Source organism: Dipodomys merriami, unplaced genomic scaffold, assembly GCF_024711535.1.
Source record: "Dipodomys merriami isolate MVZ:Mamm:240054 unplaced genomic scaffold, mDipMer1.0.p SCAF_20, whole genome shotgun sequence".
In the NCBI taxonomy this organism is placed as follows: Eukaryota; Metazoa; Chordata; class Mammalia; order Rodentia; family Heteromyidae; genus Dipodomys; species Dipodomys merriami.
The window spans coordinates 25,374,480-25,399,585 of NW_027203382.1; the positions used below are offsets into that span (position 1 = coordinate 25,374,480).

General features: G+C 40.3%; 1 protein-coding gene across 9 annotated transcripts in view; it reads left to right on the plus strand.

Annotated features, from left to right (window-relative positions):
- Positions 1–25,106, plus strand: part of Mast4 (microtubule associated serine/threonine kinase family member 4) — a 602,193-nt gene that overhangs the window by 560,206 nt on the left and 16,881 nt on the right. For 6 of the 9 annotated variants that reach the window (XM_070031269.1, XM_070031264.1, XM_070031265.1 and 3 more), the window contains 11 exons: positions 858–1,066; positions 2,891–3,029; positions 4,597–4,729; positions 5,854–6,019; positions 7,842–7,943; positions 13,669–13,791; positions 13,997–14,109; positions 17,500–17,627; positions 17,993–18,228; positions 22,001–22,201; positions 24,651–24,880. In XM_070031269.1, the coding sequence (XP_069887370.1) occupies positions 858–1,066; positions 2,891–3,029; positions 4,597–4,729; positions 5,854–6,019; positions 7,842–7,943; positions 13,669–13,791; positions 13,997–14,109; positions 17,500–17,627; positions 17,993–18,228; positions 22,001–22,201; positions 24,651–24,880 (1,780 nt within the window). The remainder of the gene's footprint in view (positions 1–857; positions 1,067–2,890; positions 3,030–4,596; positions 4,730–5,853; positions 6,020–7,841; positions 7,944–13,668; positions 13,792–13,996; positions 14,110–17,499; positions 17,628–17,992; positions 18,229–22,000; positions 22,202–24,650; positions 24,881–25,106) is intronic. The other 3 variants (XM_070031266.1, XM_070031267.1, XM_070031273.1) reach the window with 1 other exon arrangement.

Here is a 25,106-nt window from a genome sequence, read left to right on the forward strand (position 1 = left end):
CAGAAATGCAGCTACATGGTTGTCTGTTGAGACTGTATTTCCTCTTGGAACAAGCACAGGGATATACACTGAGGCCCACAGAAGGAAATGCATTACCTTTTGTTGTTTGTGTAAGGGCTCAGGTACTCTCATTTACCTACCAATTTCATAGGAAGGAGATTACTCTCCGTTGGATAACACATGCTCTTAAGAAGCTATGGTCCCATCTGCAGACATTGAGTAACATTGAGAAATGTATTGCTTTAGTCAGTCAAGAAGAAGTAGAGCTGTGGCTTAAGGGGTAGAAGACCAGCTTTATACAACAACAAAAAAAGCCAATCAAGCACATGGGTCTGGGTTCAAGGCCCAGTTTCTACACATGTGCACACAAATACAGAGTTAATTTGTCTCCTTTTTCAGCAGTGAAGATGAGTTTGAACTCCAGGTCTGGGTGCTATCCAGGTTTTTTTTACTCAAGGCTAGTGCTCTACTACTTTGAGCCACAACACCGCTTTCTGGTAGTTAATTGGAAATAAGAGTCTCACAGACTCTTCTGCCCAGGCTGGCGTCAAATGACAGTCCTCAGCTCTCTGCCTTCTGAGTAGCTGGGATTACAGGCATGAACCACTGGGACCAGGTGAATTTGATACTTTATATGTGACCTTTATGGAAAGATTTTTTATTTTCTTTTTACTTGTTAGCTAAAAGACTTTAGCCTGTTTTTTTATAGGCTATTTCTAATTGCCAGTGTATCTCTTGCAAACTGAATTCCAGCTTTGTAAAACCTGAGAAACACTGTGCATCTCATGGCTACTGTAACCCCGAACACCCTTACCTTCTGTCTTCCCGAAAATCCCAATACTTGTGCTCCTTTTCAGGGCAGTCTACTTTGTCCGGCATAAGGAATCTCGGCAGAGATTTGCCATGAAGAAGATTAATAAACAGAACCTCATCCTTCGAAACCAGATCCAGCAGGCCTTTGTGGAACGAGACATCCTGACTTTTGCAGAAAACCCCTTTGTGGTCAGCATGTATTGCTCCTTTGAAACAAGGCGTCATTTGTGCATGGTCATGGAATACGTAGAAGGTAAGTCTGGCTGGGACATGTGGAAAATGACACCTATACCCAGAAATCCCTCACTCAGCTGTGTTGTTCAAGCTGTCTGTGTCTGAGCCATCTAATGGCTCTCTCCATGTAGGAACCGAAGCCAGGCAGTGAGATGGCTGTATTCCCAGTCATTATCTTTGGATAATTGCTGGTAAAGTGCCTACTCTACTATAACAAAGGGAAAATTAGTGCTAGATGGAAACAGGTTGTTTTTCTTTTTTAATAGCTTTTAATCCTAACTACCTTCCTAAAAATGACCATTAACATTGAAATATAAGCTGTAGGATTTTTCCTACTTACTTACATCTTGTATCACAAAACACATTCATTATAACCAGTCTTATTAAAAATGAATTAAAATATAACCTTTTCAATCTATCCTGTGAAATTAAAAATGAATTATAGGAAAGGAAAAACATTCTGGAAATCCAGACAGTCTTTCTGATTTTTAGTGGCTCCTTGTTCTATTTTTCCTATTCCTCCTCCTCCTCTTCTCTCTTCTCTCTCTCACTGTCTCTCCCTCCACCTCCTCTTTCTTTGTCTTGCTCCATAGCCCAGACTGAGTTAAAATTCTAGAACTTCTGGTGTCTCCCAAATGCTGGGATTACAGGCATGTACCACAGCCCCACCAGAGTGCTAGGATCACAGGTGTGAACTTCCAACACTTAGCTTTTCTTGTTGTTTTTTTTTTCAAAGTGGTTCATGCTATCCACTTCAAATACTCCCAGAATCTCATTTCTATCTTTTTCCCCATTAAATTTCAGAGACATTAAGTGGCTATGACTTGCTGACATAAAGTGTATAGATAAATACAGAGAGCGAGAGAGAGAGTTTGGCTAAAGCCAAACAAATTCCTGAGCATCAGTTTAAGCTCTTGTTTGTACACAATTTCAAAACTATAAAATGCAAGCAAAGAATAATATTCTTTAGTTCAAGTGTTTAACTGCAGCTGAGTAAAGTAAAATTAGAGGAAGGGAGGCTTGCTGGGTACCACCTGATTTGCATTCATAGTTCTTTTTACCACATCAACACTTGGTTATTGTGGTCATTTTAACAGCAATAATAAATAGTTAACATGTTTGATATGTGTTGGTCTATTATATCTTAAATTCTTTACATATATTAATTAATGAACCCTCACAATAATCCTGTAAATGAGGACATCATTGCTATGATGGTACAGATGACACAGTCAGGATGGCCAAGACAAGTTTGCCTACAAGCTCTCTGTCTGAGACATATTTACAATTCATGCTTAGACAGATTAATTCCAGAATCCATGGTTTTTTTTTTAACTGTTGTTGTTTTAGTGGTGGTGGGGCTTGAACTCAGCCTCGACACTATGCCTGAGCTTCTTTGTGCTCAAGGCTGTTGCCCTACCAATTGAACCAAAGCACCACTGCTGCTGTTTTAAGTGATTAATTGGAGGTAAGAGTCTCATGGGGACTTTTCTGCCCAGTTCCACTTTGATCTCAGACTCTTGGGTAGCAAGGATTACAGGCATGAGCCAGTGGCACCCTGCTAAGAATCCATGTTTTATGGCTTTTGAATTGTTACTGTCATCCAAAAAGGACACTCATGGTTCTTGAATCCAGTTTTATTTCAGAGCCCAACCTACTGTGATGATTACAACATCTTAAATCTTCATTTTCTCTCCTCTGTGTCTTAATTGGAAATGTAATTACTCAACAGAGTCTTCACTTACGAATAAAAGCAATATTGCAACTCTGCAATCTAAACTGCTGGTCTTCATGAATCCTGTTTGTCACTGCACTTACTAAGTCTTTATCCTTTGTTTTCTAGGGGGAGACTGTGCTACTTTAATGAAAAATATGGGTCCTCTTCCAGTTGATATGGCCAGGATGTACTTTGCTGAGACAGTCTTGGCCTTGGAATATCTGCATAACTATGGAATTGTACACAGGGATTTGAAACCAGACAAGTATGTACATTGGAGAAATATAAGTCTTCTTTCTCAAGATACCAAATATTTTCTTCTTATGAGAGCTTTTCTTTTCTTTTCTTTTCTGTCAGTCATGGGGCTTGAACTCTGGGCCTGAGCACTGTTCCTCAGCTCTTCAGTTAGTTCAAGGCTAGTGCTTTACCACTTGAGCCATAGTGCCACTTCTGTCTTTTTCCGGTGGTTTATTGGAGATAAGAGTTTCATGGCTTTTCCTGTCCGGACTAGCTTTGAACTGTGATCCTCAGATCTCAGCCTCCTGAGTAGCTAGGAATACAGGTGTGAGCCACTGGCACCTGGCAAAAGATTTTCTCTTAATGTCATTCATACTTAAAAAATTTTTTCTAGGGGCTGGGAAGGTGGCTCAGTGGTAGAGTACTTACCTTGCATGCATGAGGCCCTGGGTTCAATTTCTCAGCACCACATAAGCAAAAAGAAAAAAAAATTCTTCTACAATGTTCCAAACAGTATATGTGGTTATTTTTATATACGTCTTTAAAGGCTACAATGTTTTAGAATAAGAAATTATGAGAAATAGGAGAAAATGATGACTATAGTTAATTTTTTAGGAAAATACATATTTTTATGTGAACTTTTGACTAACAACATAGAAGTTTACCTCTTTCTGGATAGTTCCTATTTTTGATATCATACTGACCTAGTCCTTCCCTATTTCAAGATAATGTACGTGATGTAATACTGTGGTTTTCTCACACCATTTATCGATTTTTAATTCATGTGGAGTTTATTTTGGTGTCTGATTTGATATACAAAGATAACATTTTCCCAAAGTGATTAGCTATTCATTTTGACACAAATTATGAAATATTTCAAACTTTTTCTTCTAATGTGAGATACCTCTTAAATCATTACACTACAAAAATCTTAAATGTGTTACAAATTTTATGATAAATGGGACTCGTACTCATTTCAGAAAATTTGAAAAGTTCAATAAAAACAGAAGAAAAATTCCATCTGAAACACTGATTTCTTCCTAGTAGCTTTTTAAATCTCTATTCCTATCATCATTCTAAATTGCTACAACCCTATATCTGCTATTAAAAATTTCATTCCTTGACTTAACATGAAACATTTATGGTATATCCAAATGCAACGTATTCTCATGTAAAAGAAATACAAGCTTTTGGAGGGTTGTTTTTTGTTTGTTTTCTTTTGTTTTTGTCCATGTCCTTTATCTGTGTCTCATTTGAATCCAAGATGAATGGCTTATCTTAACTACTGACTTAGGAGATGGTAGCCCTTTTCTATTTCCTCATTCTGAAAATGGGAAAGGAGTTAGAGTTTCATACTTGAATTTTTTCTAAGAGTTTCAGTTGTGTGATGCTCTAGGAAAGATCAGCTGACACAGCCCTCCCATGTGACTTATACTCTTTAGGTGACTTCCTCTCTTTCTAGTCTGGATTTTGTCATAAAGCTGATACCAATATACGTAATAAGTCTTTCAAACTGACAAGGGGAGAAGGGAGCCTAAAATAAATAGAAGCAGCTTCAAAGTGATTGTCGTTCTCCGTGTCCTTCTGCTTCACAGCTTGTTGGTTACCTCCATGGGGCACATCAAGCTGACAGATTTTGGCTTATCTAAGGTGGGACTGATGAGCATGACTACCAATCTTTATGAGGGTCATATTGAGAAGGATGCGCGAGAGTTCCTGGATAAACAGGTAGGCTAAGATGCTGTTCCGCTCTACAGAGAAATAAAACGTAATTCAGAAGTGACTTGTGTAGGCCATCTTCACATTAGTACCAGTGGGTTAGATGTCTGTATAAGCCTTACATTTAATAAAGTACAGATTGCTCCCATTTGTCTCCCTGGGCTTCTTTGAACTGTCCATTCCCTCTGCATTCCTCCCCTAGCATTATAGTCTATTAGCAAGACGAACGATCTAATTGCACACAAGTGAGAGTATGAGAGAGACAAATGGAAAACTGTTTTTATAAGGAATCCAGGAGTCTCAGTAGAGTACTTGTGAAACTCATGATGCATTGTACAATCACGGATGCTAAAATCTGAGCCATGGCCCATTTCCCTTTAAGCATGCCTCATTACCATGTGCCCGCAATCTGTTCATTGTAAAGTTACTTAAGGTAAACACATCTCCACTGTCCTGCCTTTGTGAAATAACCAGTGCAAGAATTGGTTTCCTCATATAAATATCTCCAATAGTGACTGATTAAAAGTGTGCTATTGTTTTAAATTGAAGAATTATAAATATCTTTACTATTAAAAACTAGGTAAAACTACCTAGATTCTTAGTTTGAAACTGAACATAACCAGAAATTTAACACTGAATCAATAATTTTCCTTGGTCTTATAATTGCGTGTATGTAGTGTGTGTGTGTGTGTTTGTGTGTGTGTGTGTGTGTGTGTGTGTGTGTGTGTGTGTGTGTGTATGTGTGTATGTGTGTGTGTTTGTGCACTAACATACATGTGCCTACTGGGATTGGGGCTTAAACTCAGGGTCTGGGCCCTGTTCCTTAGCTTTTTCCTGGTGGTAGAGCTGATGCTTTACCACTTGAGCCACAACTCCACTTCTGGATTTTTGGAAGTCAGAAGAGTCTCATGGACTTCTCTGCTTTCGCTGGCTTTGAACGGCTATCCTCAGAGCTCAGCTTCCTGAGTAGCTAGGATTATGGCACCCAACTTTTAATTGCTAGTGTTAAGATCATTTTCTCTGATTCTGTAAAGTTGAACAGGTTTTCTCTAGGCAAAATAATTGGGTTTAGTCATCTTGATCTTAATTCATTTCTAATATTCCAGTTGTTCTAATAATGCAATCATCTTTAGGTTTGTGGCACACCTGAATATATTGCTCCAGAAGTGATCCTGAGACAAGGCTATGGGAAGCCAGTGGACTGGTGGGCCATGGGAATTATCCTCTATGAATTTCTAGTTGGATGCGTACCATTCTTTGGGGACACCCCCGAAGAGCTATTTGGACAAGTCATCAGTGGTAAGTATCATCAGGAGTTAATATTGAAGCTACTAGTTCAGAGCAGCTATTTTATATAAATCTGTTGAGAATCACAGTTTTTTACTACTATTATGTTAACCTTTATCAGACAGTTGAGCCAACAAATTAAAGAACTCACTCATCATAGCCCATAACTGACTTTCACAATCTCAAGGGTAATATGTGTTGAAAACTGATCTGAGGAAATTTTGTTAGCATGGAATTGGGAAGTGTGCTGGCTATGGGTCCAACTTTTATCATGTACTATTTTTTTCTTTTTTGCAAAAGAAATTGGTATGGGATTTACAAATGATTTAATTGTCATCTAGTTTTCCTTCCTATAATAGGAAAATTGCACCAGGGAAAAAAAGGTTAATGTGGGAAACATTTATATAAATGGGAAGAATGGCTAATGGCACACTGAAGAAATTAACAAAAAAATGTAATAAACCCTATAACAAATGTCTTCCAAATAATAAATAATGAGAATGGGAAGGAAGCAAATTGAATCCACAGATTGTTAATGATTTCATTGGTAGTTGTTATGGTATAATGTTATTTCTGTAACAGCTGTTCATCTTTCATTTAAAATTCAATAACCTTTAGATCTTAACCTGCAAGCTGACCCTTACTGTTGTTATGGGGCTTGTGGCAAAGCTAAATGATAATTAAATAGTATTCATCACTATCTTACCTGCTGATTTTGTCAATTTCCCCAAAGCAAAGCTGAACAAGGCTTCTTTTCCTGAAGTTGGTCAGACAGCCCTAACATGTCCATCAACTACTTCTGGTCCCTTCTGGTCTGTATTTCCAGAGTCCACAGTGGAACACAGAAAAAAATCATTGTGCTTATACTTGAGCCCCTTAATCATCATGTTACTTTCTAACATTGACTTTGAAAGCCAAGCATATTTGTAAACTTTAACAAAGTAGATTTGTGAGTCGCCTGCAGTGAGTAACCGGTTTATACAATATCTGCGCTTTTTATGGATTTATAACTAGGCTGCTTTCTCACATACCAAGGCCTGAATGGCAAGGGGAATCAACTGTTTAATTAACACAAGCAGCAAATGCTGGCTTTGTTCTGGATGCCTTACGGCTCTGATGCATATTCATGTTTTATTTTCCAAATCAGATTTAAACTGCAGCAGAGGAAGCTAGAGGCAGGCACACACAGAAATAACTCGTGTTTTTATTGCATTTATTACATACAAGCATGCACACCTATCTTTAGGCAAAATCCCTTTTAGAGTAAGAACATATTCTAATATCTATGACAGAGTTTATATACTCCCATTATTATGATGACTTGGGTATGTCTCTTCTTTTTTAGTCTTAGCATTCTAGCCTTTCCTTTGACTTTAGAAGGTTTTTGTTGTTGTTGTTTTCTTTTTTTTGGCAAAATAAGTTTTTGTTTCCTGGAGCTGAGGAACTCAGTGGCCACAGCAAAATGAGACAGAAAAATTTCACTCTTAGATGATCCCTCATAGGCAGGCATCTGAACACAGGTGTTTACTTTCTGTTCTATTAAATCTTCTTAACAAACAGAAGGGGTGACTTGTTGGGAGCCAATTCTGCCCACAGAAATATAAATCAGAAAAGTGAAAACATAATTCTTATTAAAGTATTTCCTCCCTACCCTGTGCAGAGCCATACTATTTCTGTTCTATTAAATTAACACTACTCTGGCCTGGCTGTACATTCAAGTCCAGTAAAGGACTTAACATGCAGAATCTGGTTTCATAATCCAGGCTCAGGCTGTAGACGGGGACCTGGAACACCTTCGAGCAATAAAATTATAAACGACTTTTCTTCTTTCTAGATGAAATCAATTGGCCTGAAAAGGATGAGGCCCCACCACCGGATGCCCAGGATCTGATTACTTTGCTTCTCAGGCAGAATCCCCTGGAGAGGCTGGGAACAGGTTAGAGCACATGCATCGTGATTTGTTTCCCCCCAATATGCCAGATATAATGTCTTCTGGAACAATCAGGGGCATTGTTTGTGTTTTGTTTTTTGCATAGGCAACATCTGTTAGTTGATGTAGGACATAACAGCAACACATTAGAGCAATATTATTTGGATTGTGTTTTTTTTTTTGTTTTTGTTTTTGTTGTCTCAGAGTAGCATAGACCCTACGAGGGCTACTGTTTGTTTTTGTATTTTGCAAAACAGACATTCTTCACTTGCTTTAATAAATAAATCCCAAGAATATATGCAATTCTTCTGTCTTGAAAAACATGCATCTTAACTAACATGACAGTGATGCTCAAATAAGTGGTGCACTTTTCCTTTTGTTTTTAATATGTTCCATAAGGATTTAATCCAGCATGTTATTATCCACAGGCTTTGAAACAGGTTATCAGTACTCAAACTAATTACTAGAAATGATAGCCTGGGGTTGAACTATGCTATCCTATCATAGTGATCAATACTGTGACCCTAGAAAAGACTAAAACACCACTGCCTTTCAAGATGAAAGATTAGGAGATTCATTTCTTATGGGTTATTTTTCTTGACTATTTTATGTTTTCTTTTCTTGCATAGATTTTGAATAGACAGATTAGAGATCCCAGGATACCTGAGTATATGAATTTATCTCAGGCTCCATTATTTTTCTCGGTGAAAATTGTTGATTTTAAAGATGACCTACTCTCTAAACGGTCTCATGCTACCCCATGTAAGCAGAAATATCAGGAAAAATACTTAATAATTTCTTCCTACACTTTTTCCAACATAAAATCCCTTTATGACAGTTCCAAACAACTATTATTTTCCCCATTCACCCACAGATCCTTGTTGGGGGTTCTGTTGCTACTTAGTATGGACTGATGTATTCCTAGAATTTACAACAATACGTAAGAACAGGAACTGCCAAACTGTCATCTACAGGCCAAATCTGGCCTATTATCTGTTTTTACTAAAACACAGTGACATTATTTATTTAGTATTACACCTGAATGCAGAGCTGATTAGTTATATCAGTTTGGTCCACAAAGACTAAAATTCCCAACCTGAATCAGAGAATTCAAGAAGGTTTAAAAATGAAGGGTTAGCCAAGTGATGTTTGAGCCAGACCTTATACTGGAATCCCCATGCCTCTCCATTCTTTCAGTGGTAGGTGGACCTTTACTGAGTCATTGTAAATCAAGATTGAGGACAGAAACTGGATCAGATGGTCTGAGTTATCAGCTCTATGGCCATGTGGTAGGTTTCTTCATGCATAAAAAGGAAACTTTATGTTAATTTATTTTATTTTTTTTGGGGGGGGGGTCTGGTCGTGGGGCCTGAACTCTGGGCCTGGGCGCTGTCCCTCAGCTCTTCAGCTCAAGGCTAGCGCTCTACCACTTGAGCCACAGTGCCACTTCTGGCTTTTTTCTTTTTGCTTATGTGGTGCTGAGGAGTCAAACCCAGGGCCTCATGCATGCCAGGCAAGAGCTCTGCCACTGAGTCACCTTCCCAGCCCTAAAAAGGAACCTTTAGAAATAGCATCTCTGTGGGGTACTGGTGGCTCATGCCTGTAATCCTAGCTACTCCAGAGTTTGAGATCTGTTCAAAGCCAGCCTGGGCAGGAAAGTCCATGAGACTCTTACCTCCAATTCTCTGCCCCACAAAAAACCAGAAGTGGTAGAGTGACTTTAGTGGTAGAGTGTTAGCCTTGAGCAAAGGAGCTCAGTAACAATGCCCAGCCCAGAGTTCAAGGCTCAGGACTGACACCAAAAGCAAAAATAAAAACAAAAAAAGGAAAAAGCATCTTATAGGATTATTGTGAGGAATCAAAGAGGTTATCTAGGTATGGTTCTTGGAGCCAGGTGTGGTGCCTATGATGCCATTTTGAATTTTCTGCATTTCAAAAAAAGAAATCTCACCTTTTTGGGGACATAATCAGATTCTAGCGTAGTGGTGGTACCACTACCTTCCACCTGACTGAACCTCTTTATGTTGCCTCACCACTGTTTGCTCTTACACTTGCCTGGAATGATAAGCAAACTTGATATTTCCTGTCCTCCGTGCCCTGCAGTCAGATCGGCTTTTGATCAAGAGATTCAAGTAGCTGTCAAAGAATTTGTGTCAAGATTGTATATGGGGCAGACTTTGAAGGAGTGATTTTTTTACTCACTGGAGCCAAAAATGAGAAGCAGTGGCATTTGAAGATTGCCCTGTGATAATACAAAAATCTATTTAGATATTCTGTTCAACTGACCCAGAGAAAGGGCCTCCTAAGATCTGACTAAAAGTATATTTGGTCGGACACACCCTTTCTGAAGGAGACTCAGAAACCTTCATCCTTCACTGTTCAAATGCCAGTTTGGAGAGGTTTTCTACATGCTATTCTACCCCTTTCCCTCCTTTAAGAATACTCAGATTACCTATTAGGCTTAACAAGACAGAGCCTGGATAGTGGTCAGCATACCCATGTTTATGTATCATAGGCTGCAAGTTATTTCTCTGCGCATTTTCTTGTTGACTGCTACATTCAGCCTTTTCAGGCTTTGACAGCTTGAGGAACAAACCCCCTAGCAGAAGTCCAAAAGAGACATTTAAAAGACCCTGCTGAAGCTCTTAACATTGTCAAGCAGTGTCTGCCAAACAAGCAAGTCCAACATGACAGCTCCCAATAGGACCCAGAGAATGAGGCTGAGGCTCCTGCAGCCCTGCCAGGCTGCTTCCAGTGACAGTATTTCGTATTTAACGCATATTTAGTGAGCAAAATAATGCACCGTGAAAATGTGTGAATGCACATTTGCCCCAAGAGACTAGAGAGGCTGAGAAAAATGGTGTGAAGATCATAATGGATGTTTAAGAAACTTCCATGGAAAGAGAAAACTCAAGGGGGAAAAAACATTAGTGCCAAAACATAGCTTGCAATGTGGGGATTTTGTCCTACTTGAACTATACTCTTGACTTTACAGAGTGGCAGCCTGGCCCACTGGAACTTAAAGCTGCTCAGTTGTGACTGTTACCAGGATCCCCAGTGGTGGAGTCCTGAGTAATCTCTTCCTTTCCTTAGCCTCAGCTTCCTTGTCTATGAAGATGGCATATTACCTACCTGTCAAGATTATCATAAGGAGTAAATGCAGAAATATACACGAAGAACCTGGTGTGGTGGCACACATCTATAATCCCAGCTACATGAAATGAAGAGATCGGCCAACCTGGGGAAAGCTAATGAGACCCTATCTCAAAAAAACAAAATATAAAGCCAAAGGACTGGTGATAAGGCTTAAAGGATACCATGCTTGGCTAGCATGTGTGAAGCCCTAGGTTCACTCCCCAGTATCACCCCCCACCCCTACAAAAGTCCTAACAGCTTCTAGCTTTTGAACCTTGTACATCACAGGAGCTTAAGATATATTCCACATCCTTTTCTTTCCCACCTCTTTTCTCCATGGTGAATTCTTACAATGAGAACTATCTTCGTATGAACAATTTGTGTTTAGCTCATATGTCTTCAACTATATTCCTAATAATAGTTGAAGCCTGAGGTCATCTTCTCCCCTCTCCTAGTTTTTCCCTTTTCTTTCCTTCTGTTCTTCTCTGTTAGGACTTCAGAAACAGAACCCACTGAAAACCAAGTTCTCAGTGGGACACAAAAACCAAAGGGTAAGAAATATGTGGTATGTCCTCAGGGGACTGTGACTCCTTGGGATCATCTACTTGTTTGTAGAGTTCCAGGGGAGGGAAGACAGAACAGCGCTGTGGTCCAGAAGCACCATCTGAGGCCTTCACCTGGGAACAGTTGCATCTCTGGATTAAGCTGAGCAGCAGCTGAAATGCTAATAATCATCAAAGTGGAACCACGGCTGGAACAAGAGTCCAGAGATGTGTCGTATGAGATACACATCAGAGCCTGATGGTGTGAACTTTAGTGCTGTTTGCCTGGTGAGGGAATGGGACAGGGAAGCACTTAAAGCTCTCTTGGCCTTTATTTCTACTGGATACTGGAAGAAAATGACACTGGCAGCTGCATTTGGGGAAATTGACTGGGACCTGGGACGCACAGTGAACTGGAATGGAATGTGCTGGCCTATTGTGGAATGGCCAGGTGAATGTGAATCCATGTCAAAATGGTGCAGAAGAAAAAGTAGAGATGAAGCAAAGCACAGCATGCCTCCCATTGTATACAACAACAACTCATAGCACTGTCTACACCTGAATATTTTTACCTAGATTTAGCCCTCCCATGCTTACTCTCTCAGTGTAATTTTTCCTTATTTTCCACATTTAAAAATGAAGTGGATGATGCCTACTTTGGGGGGTTACTTTCTATGATCTAATTTTTTCTTAAAAAAAGATACCTCTGCCAGATATCACATTGGCATAGAATTGGCCCACAAACCATAGCTGCTAATACACAGCTGTTATGCTTCACCCCAGTGCTAGAAACATGGAAAACACCTGGGCAGAATGTTCAATATACATTTTTATCCATTGCTTTATAAAGAAGAATCCACTCTCCCTATTTTTGGGGTGAGTTTCCTGTTTTCTTTTCTCTGTGCACACCTTTGTCCTCAGAGCTCCAGTTACCCTTGTCTGGATTTCTTTTGGGGAGAGCCAGAACTGTGCCTTGTAGTAGAGGAGTCCAATACAGACAGAGCCACATCTTTGAAAGACATCGACAGAATCCTTTCTTGGAACAAAATCCCCAGCCCATTTTCCATCTAGCTTGCATTTCTTTCTAGCTGTTCTTTTTGTGTCCCACAAAGGATAGGATGAAGGCATGAGTGACAACTGCATTCCAACCAGAAGAGATAGCCTATGGGGAGGCTGATTTGGACCCTGGGGGTTGTCTTTTCAGAAATCTTTCTTCCTAGTGTTTTTGCAGAATCTGTTCTTTGTTCTCTCTCTCATGAACAGTGTGGTGCTCGTGGCAGGGTAGGGGCCTGATTCTCATGCTCTGACTTTTATATCACGCCATGATTTTATGTCACACCTCTCTTTATGTGAGTTGTAGTGTTAATATTCGCTATAAGTCCTTTCCTTGAAAAGTCATGAACTGAATTTAAAAAAAAAAACTCATCAAATTGTGCTGTTATGCAGATTTGGCAAGATGAGCCTGGATTTAGGAAATGATTGATTTTTTTTTTTATTGGATGCATTATAAATCTATCCAACATGCCATCAGTCCCTTACTTAGGAATCTAAGCCCAAGAATCTAATTCCTACATATGCTAATGAGCAATCCAATAAAATTGAATGGTAACTGTTATATGGTATTTAGGAACAATCCATCATTATTAACCTCACCTCCAGAGGACATAGTGCTGTGAGCACATTTTGCACCTTGTTAGAATTTTTCTGGGTTTGTAATGAGTGAGCCTGCTTTGGGCAGACATGCATCCAGATCCCTAGATTTTGTATGATGTGATTTTAAGTGGCCACATCATTAACCTTTGAAAAATGGAGGGAGTCATGGAAAAATTAACAAGGAGACACCGTGTGCCTTAGCACACTGCTGTTAGCAAAATCACATCGCCAGCTGATGGATTATGGAAGCAAAATTTTTTGGGTTTTGGTAGTCAAGTGAAAAAGTTATGATTGCTATGCTGTTTCTTATTCTCTGCTGAGTTGTTCCCAAGACCCACAGTTCACCTTCCCTTGGAGGATAGTTCACCCTTTCCTCTCTGCCTCTGCTTCCCCACTTCCAGGTGGAGCTTATGAAGTCAAGCAGCATCGCTTCTTCCGCTCTTTAGACTGGAACAGTTTGCTGAGACAGAAGGCAGAATTCATTCCCCAACTGGAATCTGAGGATGACACGAGTTATTTTGATAGTATGTGCATTATCTGACATAAGACTTCATTTGGCTTTTACTTTGTTTAAAATAAATCCAATTTTGAGCCTTCCAATCTCATACCTACACGTTTTTAAACATAATGGGACCCATAATAGATGATACAGAAATAAGTAATTAAAATACCTAAATTAAAAGCCAAAACTCTGAGTAATTGGTATTGTCCCTAACCATTTCTGTACAGCTCGATCAGAGAAATACCATCACATGGAAACGGAGGAAGAAGATGACACAAATGATGAAGATTTCACCGTGGAAATACGGCAGTTCTCCTCCTGTTCACACAGGTTCTCAAAAGTAAGTTGCATGGAGCATCAATGTTCAGAGAAGCTGCAAGAGTCTCCCACCTACCCTTTTTTTTATATAATGATTAAAAGTATCATTTTATTACTATCATAAAATAGAATAAAAGACCAGTCCCAATTATTACCTATCATTATTCTTAATTCCTAATCATTACCTAAATATCTTTTTTTTAATTTAATTTTATTTTATTTTATTTGAGAACATACTGTACAGAGGGGTTACAATTACCTGGGCAGGATAATGCATACATTTCTTGGGCTAGAGCTCTCCTGTGCTTATAAAACTCATTTCCATTCAGGAAAAATGACCTCATCCTCTTGATAATCAGGAATCTCCACTCTAGTGTGGAAGTATTTCTCTCTCTGCAAATTAAGATTCTTTTTCAAAAATAAATTTTTAATGGGCACCATTGGTTCATGCCTGTAGTCCTAGCTACAGGCAGGAAGCTGAGATCTGAGGATCTAGGTTAAAAGCCAGGCAGATAAATCTTGGAGACTCTCTTATGTTTAGTAACCAACAACAATCTGGAAGTAGATAGAGATGTGGTTCAAGTGGTAGGGCACTAGCCTTAGGGAGTGGGATGGGAAGAAACTAAACGAGAACCCCAGTACCAGCACACAGAAAAGGATGTTTTTGTTTGGGGTGGGTTTATTTTTTAGCTGTTGTTTTGTTTTTGAGGCATAGAGTTGCATCTATAGTCATCTCTGTGTGGTAGCTGTTTATCTGATGAGCATGCTTGCTGCCCTCCATCTAGCCAATCCAGGCTGTGGAAGCCTCATTCATTTCTTTCTTTTTTTAAGTTTTTTATTGTAAAAATACTGTACCGAGGGGTTACAGTTACATGAGCAAGGTAATGAGTGTATTTCCTAGCAAGTGTTGTTGCGTCCTCCTTTGTTTTTCCCCTACCATCCCTTTCCTCCCACCTCTACAACTACACTCCCCCCCACCTAAATTGTAAAGTTCGTTTTTCAACATAGTGTCTTGTACATCTCATTGTTACAATGGGTCAACCTGTATTCGTTTTTAAACATTTTGTTTTTTTCCCCTTCCCCTCCCCAAATTAGAGAAGTGTATTCACAAGATGCAGGCACCAATATCAAATGCAGTGAAAACAGGTTATACTGTGGGGGAGGAACATACAAAGGAACAAAAAAATCACATGGTACATTATAAATAGGTTAGAAACAATAGCAAGAAAGAAAAAACCACTTGTGTCCCTATCTTGGGGTTGATTTTGCTTAACATCATCTTATCTAGTTATATGTACATAGCTTTTGACCTTTTCTGCTTGTCCCAGACATATACTAGTTATTGCAAATAAGGGAAACCATGGGACCTATGTTTCTTTGGGCCTGGCTTACTTCACTTAATATAATTTTTTCCAAGTCTTTCCATTTCCTAACAAATTATATTATAAGGTAGAATGTGAGTTTGTTGTGTAGAGAGCTCTTTCCTCGAGTCCTTGAAAGAACACTTGCTACCTTGGGACCAATGATTATGGGATGCGAAAGTTGGTTTTGTTTGTTTTTGTTTTAGTGTTTTCCTTTTTGAGACAGGGTCTGTCTTGTGTAATACAGGCTAGCCTCAAACTTGAAATTCTTTTGCCTCTTTCCTCAAGGAAAACTATTTAGTCAGTAATACAAATTGTAAGCTATAATGAAAGTCAGTAGGAAGCCAAACTAGAATTTGGGAGAAGGTAGAAAAAAATAAAATTGATTCTTGAGAAAAATGCCTTTTTACAGACAGTAAGATTTTTTTTTAATTTTTAAAAATTTAAGGAAATTGGTAGTTCAGAGAGGGAGGAAAGGACTTGAATGTTTTTCTTTCTTGCTATTGTTTCTAACATATTTATAAGATGATTTCTTTGTTGCTTTGTATGTCCCTCCCACATGGTACAACCCCTGTTTTCACTGTATTTGCTGTTGGTATAATTTGGGGAGGGGAAGGGAAAAAACAAATTGTTTAAATAGGGATACGGGTAGACCCATTGCAACAATGAGATGTACAAATTGTTATGTCAAAAAATGAACTTTACAACTTTGGTGGGGGGTGGGGAATGGGAGGGCAGGGATGGGAAGGGGAAACAAAGGAGGAGGCAACAATGCTTGATGAGAAATGTACTCATTACCTTGCTCATGTAATTGTAACCCCTCTCTACAGTATTTTCACAGTAAAAAAAACTTATTATTAAAAAAACAACAACACAGAAATAAACCTAAAGGGCACCCTACCTCCCTTTTGCTATTCTCAGTTGCTGCATGTTTTCTGTTGCCATGGTACCATGCATGATTACTATTTAGCTTTTCTATAGCTTTTCATGATTTTAAAGTGCTCTGTAGGTTTTTCTAAGTTGATTACCCAAAGTGCATCTGCAGATTGGCCAGTGCTTACCCTCTCTGTTTATAAGAATGTCGCAGAGGTAGGATGTTGTTGGAGAGGATGGTGGCTAGCCTGTTCGGAGCTGGGACAAAGCTTGGCTAACACCAAATCTGGACACAACTGTTTGCCCATCCTACCAAATCCAGGGCTTTTAAATACTGCTTCCTGCTTTGCCTTGCAAAGTGTTTCATTTTTTTCCCACCTTCTGTTCTCTAGCCTAATCTTTTTCTCCTAATCCCAGTAGATCTCAGGTGTGAGGGCAAGCTGCTGAGCAGGGCCATGGGGTATATACTCCTTCCCCTCCCCGCCACCGCCCCATGGGAAGTTGATGCCTCCCATCTTTCATTTGAGATTGCAAAGATTCTGAAATGGGGAGAGCTAATCTCTGGTCTGCTGAAGGAATCTCAGTATCTGCACAGGAAGCTTCCTGACTCACTGCAGGTGATTTGTAAGTCAGACAAGTTAGCCTGGCTTTTAGCACCAAGGATATAGTGTACACCTGTCTTATGGACCTTCCCACCCAGATCTTGAAACGGATCAGTCATTCTTCCCTTTGCACTCAATTCCTTCCTACCTCTGACTGGTGGCTAATCAACCTTTCTGTGTTATTTCCCCTCCCCCCTTTTTTATTAGCACTATGATTAAACATTAATCAGAGATAGGCAATGATCCTCAGGCCAAGAAACCCCAGTATGTCTATAGATTTTATTCACACATCTGAAACCCAAGACACTGGGTACAGGGGCTTCAAGATTGATAGCTTTTATACTGAAAAAAAAATGAAATAACATTCAGACCCAGAAACACATTCAGACTCTTCATTTCAGGAGTCAGACAAACACCATTGCAAGAACTTTCTGGATACCTGGTCACAGGTCACACTTCAGCCATAAACTCAGTTTTGTTTGCTTATTTACTTATTTTTACCTCTCAAGTCACGGGCTTTATCTGACAAGCTCTTTGTAGAAGATATTTACAAGCACTGATTATTTTGCCTTCCAGGTTTTCAGCAGTATAGATCGAATAACTCAGAATTCAGGAGAAGAGAAAGACGACTCTGGGGACAAAGCCAAAAACACACCTTTGCCATCCACGGAAACATTAAGCTGGAGTTCGGAGTATTCTGAAGTGTATGTGAGATGCCTCCTAAATAGCCACCTGCACAGTAGCCAAAGCAGCTTTGGGATTTTTTTGTTGTTGTTGAGAATTTCTTGAGGAGGTAGGGGTGTTGAAATACAGATGCTGGATTCTCCCAAGGAGTTTCCAACCCAGTTAGTAGATGGGGGGTGAGTCCTGAGGATGTGTGCTCCCGGTGAGTTCCCTGGCCATGCTGACGCCTCTTATCCATGGGTACCACACCTCAGCAACTATTGCATTAGATATATGTGTCATCGTCAGGCACACCAAAGAGTGTTGTTACCTGGCTCTTCCAAACATTTGCTTTCATCTGTTTTCCAGTTTATATAGTTGACTTTGCTTTTGTTTTCAATTTAAGGCAACAGTTATCAACCTCCAACTCTTCAGATACTGATAGCAGCAGACATAAACTCAGCTCTGGCCTACTTCCCAAACTGGCTATTTCAACAGAGGGAGAGCAAGATCAAGCCACCCCCTGCCTTGGAGACCCCCGTGAGGAGCCTGAAAAGCCAGTTCTTCCTCCGGAAGAATGTGCCCAAGAGGAGGCTGAGGTCACCACCCCAGCCAGCACTATCAGCAGCTCCACCCTGTCAGGTAAGGTGCTGGCACTGCTGGTGCCACACTGAGAAGTGGTTTTGGTGCTGATCTGGCCAGGTGGTGAAGGTGAATATTCCATCTTTCTATAATCATCCTGTAGCTTCTCATTTGGGGCTGAGGGACACAGGTCACATGCCTCAGCCCCCTCCTCCGCGCTGGCTGTGGTCTGATCTTATCCAGCCTCTCTTTCACAGCTGGCGTCAGTGGGACCCCTAGCAATCAGAACTGGATAATATAAGAGAGGATGGTCCTAGTTGTTGATGTAAAGGTATGTCTCATAGGATGGCGTGCAACCCAAGAGTTTGGAGTGAGATACAATACCAGATGATCATAGCACCAAAATTATATTCACAAATACCTTCCGTCACCCATATGGTACAATATCAAGTGAGCTTTTCTGCCCACCCTGACCTGATTGCTCTGACAGTATGGTACCTAGAAACTCAAACTCGGTGCCTCCTGATACCTTCTCTGTGAGACTCACAGGATAGCTTCCAGCCTATATAAGACTGCAGAAGGGAGAGTGAGGCAGAAAAACCAATGTGCAGCCTACTGCCCGTGGCTCTTTCCTCTAATCCGAGCTACTCAGGAGGCTGAGATATGAGGATCATGGTTCAAAGCCAGCCCAGGCAGGAAAGTCCCTGAGACTCTTCTCTCCAATTAACTACCAGTACACCACAAATGGCGCTGTGGCTCAAAAGTGGTATAGTGCTAGCCTTGAGTGAAAAAGCTTAGGGACAGTGCCCAGGCCCTGAGTTCAAGCCCCAGGACCCTTCAACAAATAGACAAACAAAAACACAACAATGTGCTTTCATGTGCTGTCTTTATGCACTGCACATAAACAGCTCCACGGCAGACAAAACATACTGTTGGAGTTCCCTCAGAACATGTCTTTAAAATATCATTTGATTTATCAAAGGTGTTACACACAGTATACCCTCCTATTAGCAAGCAGTGCATATTTATGCTTTTGCAAAAATTGAAACATAGTATGGCTTAGGGTTGCTAGAATAAATGTTTTCATTAAACCATATTCAATATGCTATATTGACAACCATAAATAATTCCAAGAATTTCCCTCAACATTTTTAAACTAAGTAAATATGCAGAGCCTAAGTTATTTTGGAAAAAAAAATCACCTAAAAAAAGAAAATCCCAACAGATTTACAAGCTAGGCTTATTTCAGCCTCACTAAAGAATTTGGATCTGCCAAGCCTGGTGGCCCATACCCTGTATACACAGATACTTAAGAGGCAGGGATCCAGAATACCACTGTTCAAAGACAGCCCCACAGCCCAGGCAAAAATGTGAGGTCTCATCTCAACAAAATAATCTTGGCACAGTGGTACCATTTATTATCCCCACTATAAGGAAAGCCAAAGGAAGGAGGAAGATGGTCCTAGCTTGACTTCAGGCAAAAAATAATGTAAAGCAAAAACTGTTTGGAGGCATGGCTCAAGTGGTAGAGCACTCACTTAGCAAATGGAAGGCCCTAAGGGAAGGAAAAGGAAAGGTAGGTGGAGAGAAGCTGGAGTGAGAGAGAGAAAGAAAGAGGGGGGAGAGAAATTAGGAGAGGAAGAGGGAGAAGGAGAGGGAGAGGAGCTTCATATCTGGCTATAATCAATTTGGGAGAAAAAATGTCATATTTTCTTCATTTCTCTTTTCACCTCACTTCTCTTCCTATTGGATAATTTCACTTATTCAAACTGTAAAGCCAGGAGAATAGCAACATAGAAGTAAGTGTAGAGACATATATTATTCTACAATTCCTGATCATTTTTAGTTCTTGGTTATCATAGAAAGTGTAGCTGTTTCAGTATTTTGCATTCTTGGTTACAAAGTTCCCCAGCTGGTTGTCCTGTCCTTGATGTGGTGAATTGTTTGCTCTTCCTTAAAACCTCCAGATACTCACCATCAGAAAGGTAGGAGGTGAAGGGAGGGGAGGAATGTCTAAACACTTGATTGATTACTTTCATAATTAAAAATCTCTGCCAGGGTCCTGCCATGCATCTTGATTAATAGTTTCAAACCACCTTTCTCGCTCTCTCGCTCTCTCTCTCCCCCATACACACACTAAAAATAATCAAAGACCCAGGGGTCTGTACAGAATAGAGAGATGAGTTGATTTGCTTATAGCCAAGGGTAATTAGGGAACCTGAAAACCGTGACTGTAGTAAAATTAAATTTGTTGATTTTTATATTGCTCCACCATCAAAAGGAAGGAACCCTTGACATTTAGAGAACATTAAGGTGACATTATCCATCATTGGCAGTAAAGAAGTGTATACTCAGATGCAATTCGATGAGATGATGGAGGGAAGAGGAAAAGGTGAGCGAAGGGGAAATGGTGCCTAGACACTTAGGAAAGTGAACTTTATGCCTCTCTCTCTTTTCATGACTACATTGTTTTTGAATCCTTGAAATTGTAGATAGGTATGGTGCCTGAATGTACCAATAACTGGTCACTGTGAAGAGATTCCCCTGTATACTTATCATTTTATTCTTGTCATTTAGCCTATCCAAACCAGTTCCAAAGAGAAAGGTAGTGTCTGACTCACCCAGCAGTAAGCTGAAGTTTGGAGAGATGAAAGTTTTGACTAGTGAAGCAGTTCTGAACAAGTTCTGCAGACAACTGATGGCTTTGTAAGGAATAGAATAAACTGTTAGGTAAGAATGTTAACACACGGGAGCAAAAAGATTGTTGCTGTGTGCTTTAACATTGTTTTCTTTGATTGGTCAGCTGGATGTTACAGGATAGTCCAGAAGGAACCTCTGCCCATCCCTGCCCTCCTGTCTCAGGCTTCTCTTAGAACAAACCTTAGAACCATTAAGTGTGTCTCTCTCCACGAACTAGAAAGGGCTAGAGCTGGATAGTCATGTGTTGTAACATTTCAGCTGAAATGAAGTATTTGTTTTGTTGAATTAGGCCAATGCTCTACTAGGCAAAGAATGTCATTTAGTCAGCATTTTTAAATGTCCGGGCTAGATTTTCAGAGGCTTTTGCACAGTGGTGTGATATTCTCTGCATGGATTGTAGATCTTCAGATTTTAGTGGAGTTGAGGGATATGAATTTAGAAACGTTATATTTCTGTTTTTGATAGAATTTATGAGATACACATTGCCTCTTCTCAGTGGATGACAATGTGTTGTCATTGGTTTTTAACTAAAGGGAAAACAGAAGCTAGGAGTAGTGACTTAACACTTGTAATCCCAGCTACTTGGGAAATAGAGATTATATGTGGACATAGTTGAGCCAAGACTCCATCTCAAAAAAATAAGCTAGAAAGGGTGGTGCATACTCTACCATCTTAACCGGGACCCAGGTGAGGTATGTCTGAGAAGGATGCAGATTTGGGCAGAGAATGACTCAGGATGACTCTGATGAAAATTTTTAGCAACATTTCTGATTATCATCAGTGCCAGAGTATACTGTGGTTGATCACGGGGATCCTAAGGAAATGCTGGTCTTAGGGGTTAAAGAAGCTGCTGTACATATGTTCTTAACTGGATCTGAGAATTGATTGAGAATTTAGCAGCCATGTGTACAAGGAGAACCAAGGCTGAACTGATACCTCTTTCATCTCTTCCTTCTCCACCTCTCCTTTCTCCTAACCAATCATGTGTTTTTCCTGTTGGCCTGACACCAGATGGACTCAGCTAACCATGAGTATGTTTCCCAGTATTTATCCTTCCTTCCCTTCTCACCCTTTCTCCACCTCTCCTATCCTAGATTTTCCTGAATGTGTTTGTTCCTTCTTCTTTGTTCAGTTGGCAGTTTTTCAGAGCACTTGGATCAGATAAATGGACGGAGCGAGTGTGTGGACAGTACAGATAATTCCTCCAAGCCCTCCAGTGAATCTGCTTCTCACATGGCTCGACAGCGATTAGAAAGCACAGAGAGAAAGAAAATCTCGGGGAAAGTCACAAAGTCCCTTTCTGCCAGTGCTCTGTCCCTCATGATCCCAGGAGGTAGAGAGATGTCTACTTGCATGAAATGGTGTGGTGTATGCATTTGTGCATGTGTGCCCTGTCCTCCCTCCACTTCCCCCGATTCTGAATGCTAGATCACTCAAATCTATCATGGGTGGTGTCTCAGAACAACTGTTAAGAGCTCCAGGACTGCCTACAGACCCCTGAATTCTCCCTATAGGACCTTTGGGAGTTCCAAAGAAAACAGACAGGGACTTTCCTCTCACATTCTGTATCAGGAAATGAGAAAATCGTTCTTTCTATGAATTTTTTTTCCCCTCCAAGGAGAATGATGAATTTTCCTCCCTGGAATAATTTTTCTTCTCTAGACTATATATCATGTATATACTTTAAAAAGCTGTATACAGCATCTGTGTTGGAAGCTTAAGTATAGCTTTTCACAGCTAATTAATGAGGAAATAGACAAATAGAGTGTAAACTTTTGCATTTCTGGAGATGCAGAGCGTCACAGATGGCCCTGAAAGAATGTGAAGATTTCCCCAATCCTGTGGGTTGGGGTCTGCTTCCTCCTACTGGTAGATAAATTGTTCTTGACACTTTTTAAAAAATTCCCCCTGGAAACAGCTTCATCATAGTTGGGTTAGATCGTGGTGTATTTCCACAACTTGATGTCACCTCGGCTGGTCACTTCTGTGGTCCTTCTGTGGTGAGGATGAAATAGATGCCCTTGTGATGGTGACATCATGACAAAGACAGCAGAAGGCAGGAAGTGGAGCAAAATTATGTTTGCAGATGGCTTGTGTTGGGAAGGATGCGGCCATGCACGAAAGGGATTGTTTACATTTATTGAAATTTCATATTTATGCAGAAAGAAATTGGATATAAACAAATGCTCATTTGGGGATAGCGCTCACTCTAGTAGATTTCTCTCCTGAGTGACATTCTGTTGAGCACCATAAAGTGGAGATCTATGTCACTAGTCTGAATGGTCCATCATAACCCAAGAAGTGGCCGCAGTCCATCTGCCCAGCAGGAGAGCTAGGCATGGTGCGGTCATCTCTTGAAAGCAGATGAGACAGCCCACTCTTTAGTATTGGAAACTAAATCACTCTGGGGAGATAAGGGAGATCAACGTGGGATGGAGAATTAGGGAACTGGCTCTTTCACTCTGTCCTCTTCCCACTCATGTCACTGCTCACTATGGTGCCTCTCTTCGCCTGGCCTGTAGCTAGGGATTAGACAGAAGGTAGCCAGCAAAGAGAAGTGGCTGGGGGCATGTTGAAACCAGAGTAGAAGAGCGCAGATAGTGGCATGCTTAGCTCTGTTCTTCTTCCCACAACCTAAGACCTGGAACATGCTGAGTGTGTGCACTTCCAACTTACTATAATCACAGTGGGAAGTGCCATGTACCTGTGATCACTGGGATCTTATAGCCTGGTCCTGGATTAGGCTTTCATTTAAACATCAGCATCTTCTCTACATTTCTCAGACATACACAAATTCCCATAACCAGTGAAGACCTATTTATAGTGATATGAACTGATTAAAAATATGCTAATGTCTTAGCTGTTCAGGCTGCTATAATGTAATACTTTAGATTTAGTGATTTGTCAGCAGCAGATTTGTTGTACACAGTCTTAGAGACTGCAACGTCTAAAATCAAGACACTGGCAGATTTGGTGTTGAGTGGGAACTTTTTTTTCTTCCTAGATGGTACCTCCTTGTGTGTTCTTACAAGTGAGCTGGAACTTTGGAAGAACCACAGGCATTCAGAACATAGGAGTTTGCTTATAAAATTGTAGAATTGGTGTTTGGGGTATCAACTGAATTGCTCTTTAAATTAATCTATATTACCTGCCTTATTCTACAGTAAAACTAATTGTGTTTGCAGGTGATAAATAAAGAGAATCAGTTGTAACCATAGTAATTATTTTATAAAGAATTTATCACGTTAGTGGGTTTTTTCCAATTAAAATGTGTTAATTAATAGTACTTTAATGCCACATCAGAAAGCAGGTAGTAAATTGATCATGGCTTTCCTGGCCATATATGGCTGGAAAGAACCAAGGGAAATGATTGAGGGTACGATTTGGAATCCAGTGTCTTAACTGTAGTTCACACACTCTTCTCTGCATACTTGAATGCATGTATCTGTAATTAAAAATATCAGTCAGAAAGTAATCTTTACGTCTTGTAATTAGAGAACGAAGGACTCATGATTGTTGAGTCTTAATTGAAAAATTAAATAGAAACACTTTTGCTGTTTTCTTGACAGGTTTCAGTTTTGCAATCCATGCCAGAGCCAATAGAAACCTTCTGGGTTTTTTTGTTTTTTTGCATAATTTCTTCCTGGTTTTGCCATTGGTCATAAATGGGGTTGTTCTGTGGGTTTGTTTCCCAATCCTGGCAGGGCTCCCATGGTGAGGGCTGGCTGCATGGACAAGTGTGCACCCAGGATTGGCTTTGATGGCCGACTTCTTTGTTGCAGATATGTTTGCTGTTTCTCCTCTGGGCAGTCCAATGTCCCCCCACTCCTTGTCCTCGGACCCCTCATCTTCGAGAGATTCCTCACCCAGCCGAGATTCTTCAGCAGCTTCGGCAAGTCCCCATCAGCCCATCGTGATCCACAGTTCAGGGAAGAACTACGGGTTCGCCATCAGAGCCATCCGGGTGTACGTGGGAGACAGCGACATCTACACAGTGCACCACATCGTTTGGGTAAGCGCAGGATCTCACACGTATCAGCTCTTGTTCCCAGCCACACTGGAGAGTGATCACATGGCAAAAATATTGTTCTCAGCCAGTGCATTTGCTGTTAAGCTGGTGGCCCTTGGGAAACATTTCATTAACCTGTCCAGGCACTTTTCCCTGTGTATAGATGAATCTGACTTCACAAAAAACATCGCTCCTAATTCTGTCCAGTGTCTGCGTTTTTGCATGCCAC